We start from the raw sequence: 22728 nt of genomic DNA, 5'->3' as shown, positions 1-22728 counted from the left end.
ACATATAGAGTATTTTTTTTCTGCAACAGACACAACCAGAAATTGTAGTTATGCTTAATATGAAAAAAGTGAATACATTGCTTTTTATGAAGCATTACTTCATCTGTGGATGTCACTTATATGGTCATTTTGAGAGGGCAATCTTTATATTTATGGTATAGCGTGAGAAAATATGAATAAGAATAACTGTAGGCACATTGCCTGGGCTGGATAAAATTATAGTGGCTGTGCAGTATTCACGCTTCAGGGCTTAAACTGATTGCTATTTGTGATGAAAAGAAAAATGAAAAAGAAATTCAATAGTAAAGAGGTTGTTGGGGTTGTTCTACTGTCCTTAAAATTCACCTTCTCAAGTGTTTTATATTGAGACACTGCAGGAATCACATTGTGGTTCAATTTTTTTGATCATATCTACATACTGAAAAATGTAAGTTTTGTCTTCAAAAAAATCAACAAGTCATTTCCCATGCATGTATCTCATGCGTGTTGGGAATTTTATCCCCCTCCTTTTAAAAATAACTCAGTGAATTTTGTCACACTGTACCTTGTATAACATTGATGTTGACACATATTTTAAATGTTGTCTATTTAAAATGTTTATGCCCAAGACCTGTATCTATATGTGATTCTACTGGCTTTTATAGCAAAATCCCTTCCTTAAATACCTTTCCATTTTACAACATAGACCAACTATCATGAAAGCAGCTACTTATTGAAGGAATGACTTTGGTTGATTCCTAAACCAGATGAACGTTTTACCATGGTTCTGAAATTGGATTATCTCTCAGTGATGCCAAATGTCTGCAACACTGAAGAGTTACAAATCTTATTTTGTTAAGCAGAATGGTGTGTGTGTGTGAGAACTCAAAATCCCAGAGTCTGGAAATAGGAAGGGAATCTAATCATCAACATTACTGTCTCCTTTTGAAAAGATGTGACTCTCTTATACTTGTTACTTGAACAAGTCTAATAAGTCTAATGCTGGAGAGATCATAGCCCAGTAATTTCCTCATTTTTGTGGGACTAGGATTTTTTTTTTAAGCAGGGATGTGCCTGTCCTGGGTGCTGGCCCTGAGCTTTTTTGCACTCTACCACTTGAGCTCCACTTTGCTTTTTTTGGTCATTATTTGGAGATGAGACTTTCCTGCCCCAGCTGGCTTTGAACCTTGGTCTTCAGATCTCTGCTTCATGAGTAGCTAGGATTATAGGACATAAGCCACCAGTGCCCCTGGGTGGGATTTTAATTGCTGTAGAATCTTTGTGTTAACTTGACAATTCCTTCAACTTCACAAGCATTTATCCAAGTTTTAAGCATACATTTAAAATGATGGAAATTTGAGCTCTCTATACTGGGGGGGAGTTCCAATATGCTTTGAAATGATCAATGTTGTGAAGAACGGCACAACAGACACTGTAGTAAGTTTTTTAGAGTCAACTCTATATTTAAAAGCCCGTCTTTGTTCTTTTCCCAAAAGAGCACTGGAGAGAGGCAGATCTTAGCTCTAACCTCAGCTGTGGGACTATGGACAAGTCACTTAACATCTGTAATCTGAGTTGTCTTCCTTTACAATTAAATGACAAGGTAAGAAGGTTAAAAGGGATACGTGAAACTAATCTGCGCAGAAGTAGTTTGAAAAGCTACTGTTATATATACTATTATACTGTTTCAACATTTTGGTTCACTTAAGGAATATTATTGTTCAATAGTTGCTAGACTTCTACAGGAACCATATTTAAAAATCCTAAAGTAAATAAAAAATGAAATGATATCTTAATGGAATCTCTGGTTTATTTCTGTATTATATTATGGTAACTCACCCCCCCCTTTTTACTATGGAACACAATCTGAGATCACCTTTTATTGGATCTCACTTCTATTTACCACTAACTGGCTTCAAATGTAAAACAATGTATAAGATAGTGTCTTAACTCTTTGAATACCTGCTGTCACGTTTAAGTTTTCTTTGCTTTTAATTTGCTTTTTATACTTAGTGGGCTAACAATGTAAAACAGCTGTCATTGCTGTTTTTGTTTGTTGGCTTTTGGGTTTAAAAAAAATTTTAGTTTGTTTTCTTGTGTGGTTTCGTTGCACGTTCTGAAAAGATGGAAGGCTAAGGCTTGGAGCTGAGGTCTTAGTTCCTAATGGGACCTTGGCCCAGTGTTATTTGAAAGAGTGAGATCCTGAAGCTACACCTCTTTTGGTATCACGTGTGATGCCAGGATGCTACAGCAACCGTAGCTCATAGGTAATTCTTGAAGGTTTTTGTATCTTCTATGCCAAGTGCCAAGAAAGAGGAGCCACATACTCATCTACTTCCTTTGCAAGTGAGGGTCTGTTTGTGTCTCATTTGTTTGGTGATTCCAATTTATATATAATTTGTCTGTAAGTACCCGTCTTGGGCCTTGAATTCACAGCCTGGGTGCTGTCTCTGAGCTTCTTTTGCTCAAGGCTAGTGCTCTATCACTTCAGCCACAGCTTCACTTCCAGCTTTCCTAGTAGTTTAGTGGAGATAAAAATCTCATGGCATTTCTTATCCAGGCTGGCTTCAAACCACAGTCCTCAGATCTTAGCCTCCTGAGTAGCCAGGATTACAGGCATGAATTATTGTCTCTTGGCTTCCAGTTGAATTTTAAAAATTTTATGATTTAGAGAAAATAATGAATTTTTAACATGTCTGGAAAAACTTCTCTGGGGGTCCATTTCTTCACTAGATCTTTATTGTTGAGTTGTGAAACTCAAAAATGACTCAGGGCCTTTTTGAAAGTGTGCTCCATTCTGTGTATATCTCTTCTGAGTGGACTGTAGATTTTTAGAAAGCATGGAATCCATCCACTTAAAGTGAGTGATTTTTAAAATTATGAAATATTAAGGAGGATAAACAATATGTTCAAAGTATTTCTAACATTGATTACTTGTTATTTATAACATCAAAAATCAGTGTAATGCTTGTTTTTGAAAATGTTTAGTCCCAGTGCTTGGTATTTTGGAGTTTTGAAAGGAATGTGGTTTTCTATTCAGTTGTTGTTAGGTGTGTATATTACCACACAAATGTAGCAAAGTTATCTTCGCTGTGTGTAATTTCATTCTGAAAGCAAGAACTAGAAGAATGATGGGGTTTGGGACACAAGTTTTAAAATAAATGAAAAATTTTAATTCCCAGTTAAATTGAAATACATTTTAAAGTCATTACTATTTTCTAGTTCATTCTAAATGACTACCAAACTATTTTATGTTCTTCTTAAATATGGATCATAAACCATATGATACTATCTTTGGAAACAAAAGGAACTTATTTTCTAAAGCTGTGGATGAATTGTTTTCCGTGTACTAGCAAAAACAAATAGGTATATTTTCCCTTTTGCAGGAAATTCTTCTTTATTTATGATCTTCTAAGGAGATGTTTATCATAAGCACAAAACTGTGTTAATGCATCATGTCAGAATTGCACATCATGGAGATTATAGCTCCACAATAAAGTGAGCTTTGTAGTATTTTATTACAGGCATTTTGGAGTTTTATGGTAAACCTAATTACCATCACTCTCTCCAAAGCCCTATGTCATATGTATATGTGTTGGTAAAATATTCTTTATGAATGTAATTATTTCAAGAGTAAAGAACTCTTTTTTCCTCCCTACCACCCCATTCCAGCGCTGAACTTCCAGCTAAGAATGCCCTAAGTATTATGTCTGGGCTGAGGTACCAAGCATGCTATCCTTCCTGGCTTCCTATCCTTCCTACCACCAAAGAAGGCAAGCCTGTAGAATTCTATTCACCTGAGGGCACTAACACAAACCTTGCCATTTAAAGACCCTTGCTAACATTTGGAGGATAAGAGCTAATCAACTAAATACAAGACAACTTTTTAATCATAAACTTCAAGAGTATTTGCTATCTAGAGAAGTAATGGTCCTATGCCCTTTGATCCTGTACTGGAGAAATCAACCTGATTTCTTTTATTAGAAGATTCTTCCAGAGGCTGTGTTTTGATTGGATTTTATTTTCTTACTAGATTGTCTTAGTTGAGTCTATTTCTAGCTCTTATTGTTGTCAGAACCCCGATGTGTGTGTGTGTGTGGGGGGGTTCTCCTCTCCAGCCTCATTGTTCAAGAGCTTTAGTCTCAGGAAACTCATATGTTGGCTTCTCTCTACCGTTCCAGAAAAGAGGACTCAAACTCAGAAACATGCATACTTCATTGTTACCTTGACTGTTCTTAGCCTGACCACTAGGGGGCCAACTGCTTCTGAGCCCATCCCATACAGTGGGATGATCTAGAGATGAATGAAATCATAGAGTACCTATACAATGACTTGTCATATACTAAGAGGTAACATTTAAATATGGTACTCATGCATAAGAAAAGCCTTCCAGAGATCTTCAACTCATTTGTTATGCATCAGATAACCTTACATAGAATTTTATATTTCCAAAACAGTTGGCATGTGTAGGTTAAAGCTAGCTGGCTTGGTCACTTCGTGTTCTGTTCTCCGGCCAGCTGTACGTTGTCAACTGAGTTAATCTGTATTGTATGCAATGTACTTGGTTTTGTTGAAGAGGCAAGGGCATGGGTTGAAAGAACAGCTAATCTTCCTGCCTGGCAGTTTTGTGTGTTTTGAAGTGGTGAAAGTTAAAGTGACCACAAATTTCCTCACTTTTAAGGTAAATTTACTAAACTATAAACTTACCAATGTTTGGTTAAAAAAACCCTGAAAAGATCTAAACATTGAATTTAGAAATTTTCCAACCTGGTGGTGTCTGTGTAGGGAGCTGTAAAGCATCCCTGAAGGTGAATAATATAAAAAAAATTACCTGATAAATTATCAGTGGGGATCCAGCAACCACTTATGGAAGTATTTGTCAAAAGACTGAGGGTGAATTATTCCAGCATTTAAAAGATATATAGGAAGAAGGGACCGGGTATATGGTGCCTGCTAAGCCATAAAGCAAAGAAAAAAAAGCAGTCATATTTTAAAATATTTTAATATTTTATATATCATATTTTAATATTTTAAAATATGCAGTCATATTTTAATTATAAGAAAGAGATGAATGGAAAAACTTGTCATTTCAAATGGCAACAGAAAGGTTTATACTTTCTACTGTATTCAACATGGGGAAAGGAAAGTAGGAAAGACATGAACCCTGCTGTCCTGTCATTTCCTTCTGGGACACACGGAGACTCAAAGATGGTGCCACGTGACATCTTGGTTTGTGAGTACACGGGGTACCCACCATGGACACCAACATCTCAAAGAGTAAGCAAATTACCAGAAGGGAATCTGTGTGCATCTGTGCGCATGCCTGTTGAGGGCTGAGTGACTGCTGTTTGTTTATCTAACCCAAGTTCTCCGTAGTATCTTTTAATCTAGGACTAGGAAAAATGGAAGACAGCCACAGGCATCTCTTTCTGTAATACTTAACCTGTAACTCATTTCCAGGAGATATGTAAAGCTGATTCATTTGAGGTCAAGTGATGTTCAGTGTTATTAAACGCTTGACCTCACATTTCTGTACTTTAAAGTTTTTGTAGTATCTGTGTTAATTACTACCAGTTAAATACTTCCTTGTGGTATAAAAATATACAATACTTTGATTCTCCTATAGCATGATTGGCAATTTTTCCCTGTATAACTTCTTATTTTTTTTTTTTTTTTATCGGTCATGGAGTTTGAACTCTGGGCCTGGGCACTGTCCCTGCACTCTTCAGTTCAAGGTGAGCGCTCTACCACTTGAGCCACAGCACCACTTCCGGTCTTCTAGTGGTTTATTGGAGATAAGACTCTCACAGAATTTCCTACCTGGGCTGGTTTTGAACCGTGATCCACAGATCTCAGCCTCCTGAGTAGCTAGGATTACAGATATGAGCCAATAGCGCCCAGCTTTCCTCCTATAACTTCGAAGCAGTAAGACCCAAACTTAAGATAATGCCTCATGAAATTTATATGGAAAAATGGGTTCCTTTGTTTAAATCATTCACACATTCATCTGAATTTTGATACATCTTCCTTGAAACTTCTTCAAAGTGGAAAATAACCCACAATTTGATCTGCAAAGGACTCTATCGACCTACACTGGGGCCGGCCAATGATTTTGCTGAATCCTGAAAGAAAAATTCCATTGAAGATGTGGCCTTCTACTTCCTTTCTTAGCACTTCTCCCCTCCTCCCCCGGCCCCTGCCTGTAAGAGAACCATGATGAGTACAGTTTCAAAGGACCAGTTCTGATTGCCCTGGGTTCCTGAAAATAGGCATTGCCAAGTCCATTGGGCGCTCTCTCTCTCTCTCTCTCTCTCTCTCTCTCTCCCCCTCTCCCCCCCTAAAGTTCACCCACTGATGCAAGTTCTAATTAGATCTTGTTTCTTTTGAGCCATCATTTTACCCCCACTGGTGAGAGAATAGTTGTCTTCTTACAGACCCTTCTACAAGCATCTTTAGAGGACGCAAGTCCGATTTCTAGTACCACCAAAATAAATATATAAAAATGAAGATCCTGATGGCATTTGTTTTAAAGTCCACATTACCATCTTTAAACCTAACTGTCCATATTGAATGGCTATCCTATTGTTTCTCTTAGCTGTGGTTTTTGAGCAAACAGCATGGCTTGGAAACGAAAAGAAATCCCCGAGAGTAAAAGAACATCGCTGGCTATTTGTCAACATTCTCTGATTCAGCATACATGGCAGGAAAAAAAAAATCACTGTTTACTTAAAAGACTCACATGGCCTAATGAATCAAAACAGCAGAGCTTATGAATGCCATAGCTAATGAATACACACATGTCTTACAGTGTCCGGAGCAATTAACCGAAAGACCTGCTTAAAAAAACCAAACAGAACCAAACAAACCCTGATCTTAAGTCTCTCCGGAACCTAGTAAGACAGAAGGTTTCTAAGACTTTGGATACAGGCACATCCTGGATGTTGATTTGAATTTGCTTTTAAAAACTAAATAATTTATGCAACATATTCCTATCAGTCCATGTCTATATTGGTTTGCATCTTCTTTTAAAAAGAGAAGAATCCTAGTGGAATAAGAATGAGAATTTAAATCTTTAATGAGCCTTCTGCCTACAGGGCTGTGGGGAGGAGTTGGGAGGAGCTAGAGGTAAAAATGCCCATGAGCCTTCAGTGCCCTGCCAGTGTTCTCAAGACAGGACAGAATGACTGTGGTTTTGGCTTGCAGGGGCCAGCTTGCTCAGGAAACTGTGCCATATAGAAAACAAAGTACATAAACAAACTCTCCAGCCAGGAAGTTGAGTTCAACAATTGGCTCATTAAGGAGACCCAGGGAAGGACAGGAAAAGAGGGGAAGCCAATGGCTGATTATTATACAGCACTAGACAGACGAAGCCCTTCAGCGTCTCTCCCAAACAATCCCGGTAGTGTGGATTTCACAAAGTGGCACATTTAAGAGGGAACTCTCTTGCCATCAATGGGAGTCAGACACCCCAGTTATCTTAGGGCCAAATTCAGTCCCTGGAGCTTGACTTTACCAGTAGACATAAGACAGAGAACAAGGCAACTACATCCACAGAGAATTAATTGAGAGCAAAGAGACCTCCAGTGAATGGAATCAATAGTCTGAGCACTGATCTACATTTCAAACCTATTTAAAATGAAATGACTTACACTAAGGTACCTCTTGTAATTGTGTCTTCCTCAGAGACTGATTTGCCATTTGACTTCATCAAAATGATGTAATATCCATACAAAATATGTCTCCAAAGACTAAACATCAGAATGCTAGTTTAATATGCTTCTGAATGGTTGAATTATTTTTGGGTAGGACTCTATTATACGTAATTCAGCAGCTTGACTTTCTCCCTGCACATTCTTCTAGTTTCATAGGGGATGGATATTCACACAAAACAGTCTATGAAATTGCGAGAGTCCATGTCTATCTTTGCCTTTACTGGCTACTTTCCCGCCGCGCACCCCCCCCCCCCTTCTCTACTTTCAAAATAGTTCATTTTATATCATACTCCCAACTAGATAGGACTGTGTTGCTTTGCAAACAGGCAATATTGATCTAACACAACCCTTCTGAGTACCAGTATTTATTGCTTATATACTTAAATATTTCTCAACCCATCCCCCACCCACCCTCCCAACAGACACTTCAAAGCCCACTGCTGTTCCTTTTTTTTTGGAACCAATGAAAACAATCATCATGTTTAAATTGCTTTCATTTTTGCTGGGCAGCAGATGAAGTTTCATTACCTTCATTTCTCAATGGCTTACCAGAGACATCATTTTTTCAAGACCACGTTCTTGTTAAGTCCTTTAGCAAAGATCCTGATTCCTCTTGAAATCTGTGCTTTGTGTGCATCTCTCCTAAGCAGCACCGAGACCAGAGTGGGGCTCTGGCGCCATCAATTCAACAGTAGCCTTTATTGCTTAAGGAAAATAGGAAATTCTGCCTCCTGGGCACAGACAGGTGAATTCTCTATGTCCAGGCCCATCAGGATGGAAAGGGCAGATTTAACCACTATTTCCCTAAGAATGAATGTGTCACTTGTAACCCACAGGTAGCATGGCTTCCTTCAGGAAATCACATTTTAGGAGTCTTATCTTTAAATAGTTTTTGGATGGTAATGGATCTAATTTTACAGATCTTACACCACATTCTCTTTGAAAATGGTTGAGAATGTGATTTGAGTAAGGACTGTGAAACCAGAGCCGCTTTTCCTCCCTGACCATGACTGCTTTTGTAATTTCCAACTGAGCATCAATATAATCCCAAGACAGTATCAGAAAAAGAGGGATGCCATCATAAACGATAAGATTTGAAATGGGAGAAAATAAAAAGCGGTTTCCTGGGAAGAAGCTGAGTCCTTCACACCTGGAAACGAGCAACCAGGCATAATTTTTTTTAAAAAAAAATGATAAAATGTTGGATTATTACTGACAAATGAAAGTGTAGATTTGGATGGCCAAAAATAAGTTGATGAACTTATAAGAGGCACAGACTACCCATGACTTAGGCCCATTGGAAGCAGCTAGTGTTCAACCAGTTTGGTTTTTATATGGCCTTTAAAGATTAATGTCAACTCTGGTTATTGTCAAGTTAAATAGTAAAGTTACCTGATTGTTGATCAAAATATATATATATATATATATATATATATGAAATGGAGAAAAAAAGGCAAACAAACATACCATGTTCACACACAAACCAAAAGAATTCTCTCTCGGGGACATCAGGGAGGGTGGAATACTATAACAACACAGATCACATTGTTATACTACTCCACCCACCTTAATGAGGAGCCCTTGGGCGTTGCTACTCCATAGCCTTTAGAATCCAGATTTCCTCCCACTTTCATGGTGTCACACGGCTTTCGCTGCTCAATGTATTCGTTCATAGTGGACTCCAGCAGAAAGGCAAATTTGCCCTTGGATTTGCGGACACGAGCCACACCCTCAGCTGTAGTCCTAGTGAACACCGATGGCTCTGCCGATCGCATGTACGTCCACATCTTTTCGTACACTGCTATTTTTGATCTCTGGAGGAAATGCAAAGAAAATTAAATATGGGGAAAAGAAGGGAACAACATATTAATATTGATGGAAGCAATATAAGGGTAAATACAGCCTTTGACTATCTTCCTCTGAATTCTGGTTTTGTTATATTGGGAACTGAAGTCATAGTAGCCTTCTATAATTTGTTTCTATTTTTTTTTTAAAAGAAGAGTCTTTTAAAACAAGTCATCCAAATGACAGATAAAAGTAAGAGGAAGGCTATGCCTCTGGCCATAAGAATGTTGATATTCAATTGCTTAACTACCAATTTTTAAATTATTTTAAATTATTTTTAAATTAAAGGTCACCAAGAGACAGGTGAACATTTAAAATCACCTTCTATATCACATTCATGGCAAGTTTAAGAAGGATAAGACTTGATTTTTAACTTCGGTGAAACTCCTCTCAACTCTTTTCATATCCTTTAAATTTTTTATTTTGTTGTGGTAAGACCATTTTCTACCTTCTGAACAAAATTTTAAGTGAATGTACTTGAATGTTTAACAAATCAGGAGAGCTATTATTTTGGCTTTTTTCATGTCGCATAGATACACACAGACACAACACAGCTCCTGCTTCTCAGTAGTTCAACATTAACAGGAGAAATATGATGTAGTTTACAAACCAAATAAACTCACAGAATGTTTTTCAGAGACAATCTCCAGATAGAGCACATATTGAACTTTTAAGGAGAAATGACTGTGTTTTCCTATTTTGTGGGTTAGCTATTCTAATGCTCTGACTCTGGAGAGGAATTTATTTTTATGAATCACTTCTGTCTACCTGAGCTCTACCTACATTATTCCCACTACTTAACTTACCAGGTCTTTTCTTAGCATTCACTTTGGCATTAGATATATATAATTATATATCAAATATATCTAAAGATATTTTTATATCTTTAGCTATATCTTGTTAGTGTTTAGTTTGGCACTAGATATATGAAAATATATTTAGTAAAAAAAGAAAAGCCTGAATCCTAGTTTGTGTTTGGTAATGTAATGATGCTCATAGATTTTCATGAGAACATTTATTCAATCACAAGGTACTGAAATTTTGTATCTGGATCCAAATAATAAGTAAAGGAGAGTTCATTCTGAGTTTAGTCTAGTCATAATACCTGCTTTTACCATTCTCCCATTGTTTGCCAAACAAGAAGCTGCTCCTCACTAACCATCACATATCCTGAATATAAAACTGGAGAATACATATTTTGAGGTCCAAGCAAGTTATCCAGGCAGACAAAAGAAAAACTGATAAAAGCTGCATTCGGGATTTCGACTTATAAGAAGGAAAACTAGTAATCAATAAACCCAAATAATAAACCACACGAATGCTGATTTGCATACTTAAACACTAGAGACAAAGACATCTTTTAATTAATGCACTGAAGTATTGATCCACATCAATTTGGGAAATAAACATCCTACAATGTTTTTATGTTATTATATTTTTATGTTAAACGTTTTAATGTTATTAAGGCATGAGAGAACTGTCTCATAATGCAGAGATCATGATGTTTGTATGTATGTTTCAGTAATAACAAGTTACTGGTGGCTATGAAAATCCTCATGCTGGGAAATTATCTGTCCACACTTGTAACTGCTGTCTGTGTGCTTTCTGTATAGAAGAAGGCCTGGATTTATATCCTCAAATACCAAACCCACTAGGTTTGCCATATGGCCAGGCCTCATTCTTTCCATCTCCTACCATGAGTTCTGAAAAATATACCTGCCCCCACTAGATCACTTGACATTTGATAGGGATGAGGGATGTCAATATATATATATATATATATATATATATATGTATATACTTTATATCAAACTCAAAGAAGTGGTGTCAACTAACATCCTGTAGATAGTCACTTTATAGAAGCATATTTACAACAACTTGAGAATGTCACCCCAAAAGCCAAAGCATTTCACATTTATTTTACTGTGGCAACACATGGAAAATGCAGGTGATACAAACAAAAGCGAGACATTGCTCCAAAACAAAATGTACTCTTTACCTGACTTATGTAACCATAACCCCTTTGCACATCACCTTTCTACTAAAAATAAAGAAAGAAAAAATTAAAGAATAAAAGTGAGGGCTGGGAAGGTGGCTCAGTGGTAGAGCGCTTGCCTTGCATGCCTCAGGCCTTGGGTTCGATTCCTCAACACCACATAAGCAAAAAGAAAAAAGCCGGAAGTGGCACTGTAGCTCAAGTGGTAGAGCGCTAGCCTTGAGCTGAAGAGCTGAGGGACAGCGCCCAGGCCCAGAGTTCAGGCCCCATGACCGGACACACCCCCCAAAAAAGAATAAAAGTGAATGCTTTAATTGAGATACTTTTTGGACATTTGAAAAATGTGAGCAATGTGTAATTACTTGGCAATTTTTTGGCTGTTACATATAGCATATTAAAAAGAATAGGACAATTAAAGAAATCAGCCAAATGACAAAAGTATTTGCAGCGCTTAGGGGTTTTGGGCTATTGATATTTTTTAATAGCTCATTCCTATAATCTAATGTAAGGAAAATCAGTGCTCTACTGGGTTTAGTGTATTTGTGTAAAATTGATTCCATCTATTTAAAATCTAGACAAAAGAGGAATCTGTGGAGTCATTAACATTAAATTCAGGAAGTCCCAGTGTAAGAGAAACTATACATATTTTCACTGGGAATAAAAAGAGGAAAGATAAAAGCAACTGCTATCGGGGACAATAATATTTAGAAATGTTGATTCTGATTGAAGGGACACGATGTACATGAGAAAGGATGAGACATCGAGATGGAAAGGACTGGAAATACTCTCTGTGCTTTTCTGCAACTAAAAGGGCATGTTAATTAATATGGGCGGGCATGCAAATATTTATACATTTGATGAGACAAGCTGACAAGGAGACGTGGCTGCTGACCTAGAAAGCCCATAAATACAACAGTAATGGAAATTTTCAGTCACCAAACCCTTCAGCTGTAATATCGACCTAATTACCAGACATAGAAAGTAAACAGGCCCAAAGCAATCAGCAAAAGTAACAAAAGTCATTATTTTTTGAAATTAGAAAATTAATCTCAGATGGATTTGTTTCATGTTTACTGTAAAACTTAATTCATGGGAAAGTATCTGATTTCAAGCATTGTTTTTATACTAGTTTTAACACTAATGTCAGGTTTTTTTTTTTTTTTAATTTTTATAAAATGTACCATCCTTAGCCTGGCACTGGTAGCTGTTGCCTGTAATCTTAGCTACTTAGGAGGGTGGGATCTGAGGGACCAGATTTGAATCCAGAAGGGGCAGAAAAGTCTATGACCATGTTATCCCCAACTAATCATTCAAAAGCCTGAAATGGAAATGTGGTTCAAGTGTAGAGTGCTCGTCTTGAGCAAAAACACTCAGGGATAGTGCCCAGGCCATGGATTCAAGCCCCAGTACTGGGACACACAGACACACAGACACAGACACAGACACAGACACAGACACACCCACACCCACACACACACACACACACACACACACACACGATTCTTTCAATTGCGTGAAACTTTCTGGTGCTCTCAGCTGAATTCCCTCCTGCTACTCCTAGCAGGGTAGGCAGGGAGAAGGATGTTCTGGGTGTCAGCATCTCAACAGGAAGCTTTATCACATAAACTGTGACATAGCAGTCCTCATTTATGCATTCACGATTGCCCCATGAGTGAACTCTGCACAAGACACAATCTAGGGTGACACGAAAATCTAGTCATGTATGGGATGTAGACACACCTAAACAGCAGGGCTGTCATTTGGAGGCAGGGAGGATGTTTTTGTTCTTTAAAGCTTCTGTTTCTGCTCCACAAGGTGCACAGAACACGAAGCACATCAGGGGTTATCATGGGCACAACCAAGGCAACAGTTGAATGCGGTGTCATTCCCAACCCCACCCCCCAGCCTCATTCTTCCTGTAGTTGATCATAACTATGACTTTTTATTATGATTATTACGTGTTGGTTGCTCTCCATGGCAGCTTAATGGAGCCGATAGATAAGCTGGGGCTGCGTTGCTAGGGGAAAATATTTCATGTCCTGTTTCCTTGGTTCTTCAAAGAAATGGCTTCTTTAAAGCAGGTCATGCTTGATGGGAAAGGAAGGCAGGCAGATAGGGTAAGGAATGAGTGTGTGTGTGTGTGTGTGTGTGTGTGTGTGTGTGTGTGTGTGTGTTTTGGAAAACCCAAATTTACATATTCCTCAAAGCATGCTGCTAGGGGACATTATTTTCTTATCCCATTAGGGTTCAGAGTGTGCTGCAACAAATACCTCCACTTGTACAATCCCCTGCTTTTGAAACTGAAGTTGGGTAGGAAAGAGGGAGATGAGCTTCCATGTGAGACTTCACCCCCAGAAGCAGCTTTCTTCATTGCTGCATCTCTTATCAATTTATTCTCTTATCTGCCACACCATTGAAAGAAAAAAAGAATCTGAAGTTTCTCGTGTGTGTGTTTTTTTAAACTTTGTCCAGACTGAAAATACACATTTTTTTTTTAGTGTGCCGGCTGCTAAAGAGCTTCACAGTGAGTTGTTTTATAGAATGTCCCAGGGCATGTCTTATTCTTTTTGGTCACTCGAGGCAGAATGATGAGCCTGTAATGTGTTCTTTACTTAAATGACAATCGTCACTTACCAGGAAAATGCAAGTGCTAGCAAACCCTTGCAATCTGTTCTGATGGGCATATAAAATGGTCTGAAGGCAGAATTGGTGAATGGTACCTTCTTCTGGGTGGGAAGCAGTTTTCAACCCAGCAGACATCAGGAAGGGACTCAAATTATTCTAAAAGGTATTAGAATCATGTTTACTGGGCCTTGGAAACAGAGATAGAGACTCTCTAAACTAAAAAAGAGTGGCTTGGATGGTGAACTTTATACCGTTGTAGTTAAGCAAATCACCTGTCATGACAATTATGTAGACTCTTAGGAAAAACCTACACAGACTTTTCAATTAACTTGTAAGTTTTCAGCTATATCCACTGCTAATGATCTTGTTGGCAACAATATTTAAAAGAAATGTTCAAGGGGTTTGGCTGAGTTTTTGAGTGATTTGTGTAATGATGTATTTTTATGTAACTATCTCTTAGGATATTATAATCAATATTTTCTTTTACAAAAGATGTTGTAATGACAGTCAAGTATATGAAACATGCTCTACTTAGCACATTGGTTGGTTGAACTTTTTAAATTGTGTTAGAAAAGTGTAAATACATATTTTAAAGTAAAAAACTAATCTCTCACATATCATAAATAGTATGTAAAAATGAATAGGCCATCCTTACTCTTACACAAATGCTTAGAAAATAATGAAATGTGTAACCTATGAAATATTCTAGTCTTTAAACAACTGGTACTAAATACAAATTGTATTATTGCTACTTAAATACTTGTAAAAATTTTGTTCTGAAGAACAAAATAAACAGGTTTTTTTTTTTGGTCCGGTCGTGGGGCCTGAACTCTGGGCCTGGGCGCTGTCCCTCAGCTCTTCAGCTCAAGGCTAGCACGCTACCACTTGAGCCATAGCACCACTTCCGGCTTTTTTTTTTCTGCTTATGTGGTGCTGAGGAATTGAACCCAGGGCCTCATGCATGAAGGCAAGCACTCTACCACTGAGCCACCTTCCCAGCCCCCAAAATGAACTGTTTTGTGTGCTCAAATATTGTCAACTGTGTATCTGTAGATTTATTTGAACCAGGATAGAAGTTTCAGTGAACAAAATAATTCAACCACATAATGCATCAAATGACTAAGGAAATTAATAAAATCTATATGATACTGATGGAAAGCTACAGGAATCAACCACATGGGCCAACAGCTTTATAAAAAAATTTACCTACAAAGCAAAAATGTCAGCACAAATTATTCAAAAGAAGCACAACAAATGAGTAAGTTCTTGCCAGTATTGTGAGAAATCAAATACTCTTTTTCAAAATCATCGTTAGAGTATAGATTACAGAAAAATGTATAAAAGTAGTATGATTTGCTGCTAAGTTTTGTGTTTCAAATGCAGCCAGTTAAATGTATTCTTTAAATGTAATATTGCTTTGATTTTTTCCACCTTTGGTCTAAAAATATAAATAAACCCAACCCTGTCCAAGCCAAGATTGTCATACTATTATTAACAGTGGGATGGTTTGATAAATTATGTTATAAAGTTGTTTTAGTTATCATTATACTGTTTAATAAGTTACTAAAGTTACTTTAGTAATCTTTTCCCTGTTATTACTCCTTAGAGAGCTTTCTTATTGTAACCTAAATAAATCCTTAGCTTTGGCAAAATAAAAATGGATTATAAAATCCAAGAGGCCACATTAGCATTCAACATAGCTGTTACCACAAGGAGCTTAGAATCTCTCTAATAGCTACAGCCAAAAAGCAATTACTGTACAAATTTCCTGGATTTCTAAATGATGAACGGTTCATAGGTGCTTTCTCCCTTAACTTACTCTGAAGAATTCTTTTGTGGATCCTGAATCCAGTGTTCCATAAGCAATTTCTGTTTGTTTTGCCAAGTCTTCTGCACTTTCTATGGGGGAGACCATTCGCTCAACCGTCAGGAAAGCAGCCAGGTTAGCAGTATACGAGGATATTATGATGAGGGTAAAGAACCACCACACACCACCAACAATTCGACCTGAAAGGGATCTAAACACGGATAAGGTTATGCACATTTTCCTTTGTCTCACCAACAGAAAGAAGAAATATCAACAGTTCACTCTGGATTAAAAACAACAATTGCGGAATAGGGAGGGGAAACAAAGGAGGAGACTACAATGCTTGATAAGAAATGTACACATTATCTTGCCCATGTAATTGTAACTCCTCTGTACAGTATTTTCACAATAAAAAAAACCAAAAACCCAAAAACAACAATTGCAACGACTGTTTTACTTTTCAATGGTCTACTCAAGGATGAGTTTCTATAATCTGCTAAACGTTTACCTAAGACTTGAAATGTAGGTGCCAGCAAGAATGTGGAAAAATTTAGTTGGCAGAGATAGGGACTTATCTTTCAGATAGAAAATGACTTCCTTAAATTCCTTCATACCTTCCCGTGCATGTTGCCGCATCTAGGAAAGCAGGGTACAGTCTGGTGTGGATGGGCTAAAGAATGTCACGGTGGGTGTAATTGGCAGTGTTCCCTCTTCACTTAGTGGTACATAACACAGTGTTGCCTCTGGGCTATAAAATTTTCAGGTTGGCAGTTGCCTTTGTAGGCTGAGAAATAGACCAACTTTGACAACCATTAGAGTTCTGCCTTGGAGAGGCTGGACCAGATGAAGGGCTAGTGTTGGTCACAGTGATGATAGGCAAGGATTTTTTTTTTCAATGAGCATTTAATTTCTGAATTGAGTGGCGGACAAACCATGTCCTATGGTACCTGAATACACTGGAATGAAACTTTTCCTGCTTCTACCTTTCTCTGATTGTGAGGGATGTGCGAGTGTGTGCACAGAGGAAAAGGTAAAATTGACATAACATTTAATAATTCAATAATATTTATAAAATATTTTGTAATTTGTAAAATATAACATGTAATAATATTTGTAATAATTATTTTTCATAATAAAGCTACATTTCTTGAGCAAATTGTTTTTTTAACTTTTTTTTAACTATGGAGATTCATTTCACACTTTTGTATTTCTAGCATTATACTGCTCCATTACTATTTATTATTATAAAAGTGACATCTATTGGTTTTAATTTAATATTTAATCTTTGTGTGTGTGTGTGTGTGTGTGTGTGTGTGTGTGTGTGTGTGTATGTGCTGGTTGTGGGATTTGAACTCAGGGCCTGGATGCTGTTCCTAAGCTTTTTTGCTCCAAGGACAGTGCTCTCCCACTTGAGCCACAGAGAAGCTAAGGAACAAAGCCCAGGCCCTGAGTTCAAGCCCCATGAATGACAAAACCCCCACAAAAAGTAATAAATAAATAAATTAATTAAAAAAACCAAGAAATTGGCTGTGACTACACTTATGGTAATTTGAGAATTGCAATTGTTTTTTTTTTTTTTTTTTTTTCTGTGAATCAAATACTGGTTACTTGCAGGAGAAGGAAACTTCAGAGATTTAAAATAGTTAAATTCGGTTCAACATTTAGAAAATCTGGGCAGGAGCTGTTTTTTGAAACTAACCTGGGTGAAATGTCACATCCTTGTTGCATAAAAGCACCCAGGGAAAACCACAGGCTATTGAAAATGCCAAACTCATTGGGAGGCTGGTCGCTAGGTCCCTCCTTTCCGTCTTCCGGCTCTTCCGTGTGCCACTCATAAGGGCTGAACCTACTAACTAGGAACAAGACCACGCTGACACCAATGTAGGCAAAGACTATGCACATCCAGATCTCATAGGCCAGAGGATCCAAGAAGGAAAACACTCCTGGTTTAGATTTCTGGGGCTTTTTGATCATGATAGAGATGCCCAAACTCATGAAGGGCTTAGAGAAGTCAATGACCTCTTCCCGTACCAAAGTGATCGTCAGAGGGGCAATCGCAATCTCTGCTTTCTATAAGAGAAAAGACACATGCAAGCACATCATTAATAGATTCCGTGAAGCGTCTAGCATTAGAGTGATCCATGCAAAGTCAACTGATCATGCATTCACTTTAGTTTTTCTTTCTAGGATTCTCTGAATAATCACAGTTAAAGATGAAAATGTAGTTTCCATAAGATAGTAGCTAAATTACAGCAACCCTCCCCTCCCTCCCTCCCTCCCTCCCTTCCTTCCTTCCTTTCTTCCCTCTCTTCCTTCCTCCCTCCCTTCCTCTTCTCTCTTCTTTCCCTTCCTCCCTCCCTCCTTTCTTTTTCCTCTCTTCTCTCTTATTTAGTTAGTTTTTGAAACAAAGTCTTTTTTTTGGGGGGGGGGGGGTCCGGTTGTGGGGCCTGAACTCTGGGCCTGGGTGCTGTCCCTCAGCTCTTCAGCTCAAGGCTAGCACTCTACCACTTGAGCCACAGCGCCACTTCTGGCTTTTTTCTTATGTGGTGCTGAAGAATCGAACCCAGGGCCTCGAGCATGCAAGGCAAGTGCTCTACCACTGAGCCACCTTCTCAGCCCCTGAAACAAAGTCTTATAGCCAAAGCTGAACTCAAATTTGGGCCTCACCCTTTGGATGCTAGCACCTGGCCATGGCTGAGTGTGCACAACATTTGTATTGGTGCTAGCAGTTTGATAAGAGGATGAGCAATAGGAAAGAGTGGATAAGTAAAATAACTTGAACTCAAATGACTCTGTTTAAGGATCTGGAAGAGTGCAGAGGAAGAGACTTAATAGTCTTTCCATATGGCTGAATTTCTGAATTTCTTGGCCAGGCCTGCTGCTAGGCTACAGCCCTTTCTGTTTCATTTGGAAGGTTGCCACAGATTCATTACTTGGCCACCCTCAGTGTTATGAATTGCAAATTTCAAACAGTCCTTTCTTCTTTCTTCCTTTCCAGCTATTAGAAAAACCAATCATAAAGTCTGTGTTTGTATGATAAAAGACAAGCCTTTGTTTGACAACATTTTTCAACTCAGTCCCCCACAAAAATCTGGAAATGGGCTTTTCCTCCCCTGGCACATCCTTTCATTTTTCTACTCCCATTAATAAAAAGATTCTGGGACACAGTCACTTCAGAAGATATTACGATTATAACTCGGTTGCCTCCTTTTCAGAGTTCTTGATGGTCAGCAATTCTCTCTCCAGTGTCTATGAGTATAAAATGAGACTATCGCTTGTCTGTTTATTTCAAAGCGGTTCCTGTGATTATCTATTAAAATCCTTAATAGGCTTTTAGTGAGTGTGTATTGAGGGATTTCATATCTGATGCTGATGACAATATTTTAAATGGTTCATTTAATGCTCTTAACAATCTTATTTTTCTCCATCTTGTGGATGGAGGCTTTGAGTGAGGAGTTTTACATATCACGGCTGCTCTGGGGTCTGAGCCTGTTTAATCCTAGCAACTCAAAAATCAAATGAAAAAAAAAAATGAGGTGTAGAAACCAAGAGTCGTATGATCCTTACATCGAAAAGGAGTTTTGATTTACTTTAAAATAAACACATTTGGGGCTGGGAAGGTGGCTCAGTGGTAAAGCGCTTGCCTTGCATGCATGAGGCCCTGGGTTTGATTCCTCAGTACCACATAAGCAGAAAAAAGCTGGAAGTGGCCCTGTGGCTCAAGTGGTGGAATGCTAGCCTTGAGCTGAAGAGCTGAGGGACAGTGCCCAGGCCCAGAGTTCAGCCCCATGACTGACAAAATAAAAATAAAATCACTTGACACCAAAAACATAATGACAAACATTTTCATATCCTAGGGCTCCTTGGACTGATGTGAGAGGGTCAGCCAGGAATGAGGATGGAGAAGATACACTGAAATCAGGCTGTCACTTGGGGACTGAGATTTGGCCTTATACCCCTTCAAGTGAGAATACACGGACATTTTAGCCTAAATGTCCATGTATGCTAAAACGAGAACTATTATTTGGTCTGTTGTTACCATTTCAAGGACAATAATTTTCCATATACAAGTAATATTAGAACCTGCAATAGAAAAATTAGCACATAAAAGCAGATCACAAATTAGACTGTGTTATCTTGCTCTTATCACTTACTCTTCTTCATTCTTTATTCCCTGCTAGACTTCGCTCTAAGATGATTGTCCTTTTTTGGGGGAGAAGGGAGGGCTGTACCAGGGCTTGAACTTAGGGCCTAAACACTGTCTCTGAGCTTTTTGGTTGAGCCACAGTTCTACCTCTGGCTTTTTGCTGGTTAACTGGAGATAAAAGAGTCTCACAGATTTTCCTGCTCTGGCTGGTTTTAAACCACAACCCTCAGATCTCAGCTTCCTGAGTAGCTGATTGCAGGAAAGAGCTATTGGCACCTGGCCTATTTTTCCCTTTTTACAAAATAGAGCCACACAAAAACTATGTTTCATGATTTCTTTTCTCAATAGAACACGATATCTATTTTCTTATTTCAACATGCAAATCTAAATTAAGTTTCTATTATTCCAAATATTGTATATCTTATATACAGTGAAAATTTTAAAAAATTCAGTCAAATTCCTATTTTGTGGGGTAGCTGTACTGTTTCCAGCTTTGCACAATTTAAAACTGTAGCTATGAAAAAATTTTAAAGACAAGTTTTCACACATGTCTTGACTATTTAAGATAAATTTCTAGGACTGGGGATGTAACTTAGTGGAAAGAATCCTGTTTAGCACATATGAAGTCCTGGGTTTGATGTCCAGTCATTGAAAAAAAAGACATTTTTTTAATGTCAAGGTATATTTTCCTCCTTTCTTCAAAAGTATCACAAATTTGCAATGTCCCCAGAACCACCTATACGAAAGCATTTTCAACCTTGATCTCTAGAACCTGCTTGCGCTTCTTTACATTCCTGTTTATCTTTTCCAGTTTTCTACAGGGAAAAGTAGAAACTCATTGTTTTGTTTCTTGACCCAAGGCTCTGCTATGCAGTCCCAGGCTTGTCTCAAAATTTCTACACAGCCTAAATTGACCTTGAGCCAATACTCTTCCTGCCTCAGTCTCCCTTTGGCTAGGATTACAGGCACGAAGTACCACATTTGGCCACACTATGCAAGTTTAAATTTTGTGGCAGTTCTATGACATTGTCTTCTTGTGTTCTCAGCATTTCCTTTCATAGTATAGGAATATCTCTTTCTTGTCAATATGACATACTGACCATTCCCAATCTAAAAGTCAGTCATCTGAAGTGAGTGTCAACATATTGACACATGTAGAAAATTCTACGTGATATAGGTTGTGATCAAGATTTGGTTCAATGTACAGAAACTTGGTTTACCGAACAAAGTTATCTACAATTATATACCAAATTACATTCAAACCATCTACAAGGTATGGACTAAACACAAATGAATTTTTGTGCTTTTGACTTGGAGGTCCTTTCCCAAAATATTTTATTAAATATATGCAAATCTTCCCAAATCAGAAAAGACTCCTATTCTGAAATTTTTTGGTCTCAAGTATTTTTCATAAAAGGCTCAATCTGTAGTTCTAACACAATAACATAAATGCCTAAAAGTTGCTTACTATACCAGAAGTTTAAAACAGCATGCAAGAACAAATATATTAGAGGCCCTTTTGTCTTTGAAACGTAATACTCACTATGAACTTGTTCATGAATTTGGGGGTAAAATATGATTTGCTTTTTTAAAAGCTGCATTTCCCTGCCTTCATTTAAGGGTCACGCAAGCAGTCAGCAATCCTCCCTCATGGATATAAAACTGATGGCTTTATAATGTCTAACCAGTTCCTCCTGCTGAGACTTTTAGCTGCGATACTGTTCTGGACAGAAAATACTCACTGCTTCATGTCCTGAGAAACAAGATGCAGAATTATGACTGCACTTCTGGCTAGGAATTCGAGTCTCTCTGAGGACTTAAGTCCTAAAGATTTCCATCGGTACTTTTTTTCCCCTGGGGAATGATTTTTTTTCCTTGTGCCAGTCCTGGTGTTTGAACACAGGGCCTAGGCACTGCCCTTGAGCTTCTTTTATCTTAAGGCTAGTGCTCTACCACTTGAACCACAGCTCCATTTCTGACTTTTTTTGGTAGTCAACTGGAGATAAGAGTCACACTGGACTTTCCAGCTGGGGCTGGCTTCTAACTGAGATCCTGAGATCTCAGCCTTTGGAGTAGCTAGCATGACAGGTGATAGTCACACCCAGCTTTCTCTCTATCACCTTTTTACTGTGAAGGGAATTAGCAGAGAAGAAATGCTTTGAAAGTGAAATGTGAAACAGAAGCCTAGCTTTAAGAAACTTCAGAACACATTTCAAGCACATGTGACTTCGGTTGCAGGCTAAGCAGGGCTTGCTGTGAATTCTATACAGACTGTGTTTCTCATGTATAGGCGTAGCTTGCCTCTCCTAACCGTCAGCCCGATTTTACACACTGCAGTGGTGGCCGATGCAGTGATTGTGATCTTGTTCGTTCAGGCGGGGAGGATGGTGCTGTTTTTGCCCTTGGCTATCAATGTTACACGGAATACCCTTCATACAATAGGGAAGAGCCCGGCTGCTTCGTGGGAGGCAGAAAAATTCTAGCTTTGGTGTGTTGTTATGGATGCTAGAATAAGAACTAAAAACAGATGCATTATATAAAGTGTAAATTGGTGGTGTCCTGGGGGAATTGTAAGCTTCTCACATTATTGATGAATATGTTTTGAAGATTATCTTTA

At 38.1% G+C, this 22728-nt stretch overlaps 1 protein-coding gene across 2 annotated transcripts in view; it reads right to left on the bottom strand.

Annotated features, from left to right (window-relative positions):
• Gria4 (glutamate ionotropic receptor AMPA type subunit 4) overlaps positions 1 to 22728 on the bottom strand; it is a 268341-nt gene that overhangs the window by 24398 nt on the left and 221215 nt on the right. For both annotated transcript variants that reach the window (XM_042674862.1, XM_042674861.1), the window contains exons 11-13: positions 17664 to 18034; positions 15977 to 16175; positions 9258 to 9505 (exon numbers count right to left, since the gene is read on the bottom strand). In XM_042674862.1, the coding sequence (XP_042530796.1) occupies positions 9258 to 9505; positions 15977 to 16175; positions 17664 to 18034 (818 nt within the window). The remainder of the gene's footprint in view (positions 1 to 9257; positions 9506 to 15976; positions 16176 to 17663; positions 18035 to 22728) is intronic.

The sequence above is a fragment of the Dipodomys spectabilis genome, unplaced genomic scaffold (assembly GCF_019054845.1).
Source record: "Dipodomys spectabilis isolate Male_0828 unplaced genomic scaffold, ASM1905484v1 ptg000023l, whole genome shotgun sequence".
Classification (NCBI taxonomy): Eukaryota; Metazoa; Chordata; class Mammalia; order Rodentia; family Heteromyidae; genus Dipodomys; species Dipodomys spectabilis.
The sequence above is the reverse complement of the archived record's forward strand: the minus strand, read 5'-3'. Positions and strand labels throughout refer to the sequence as shown.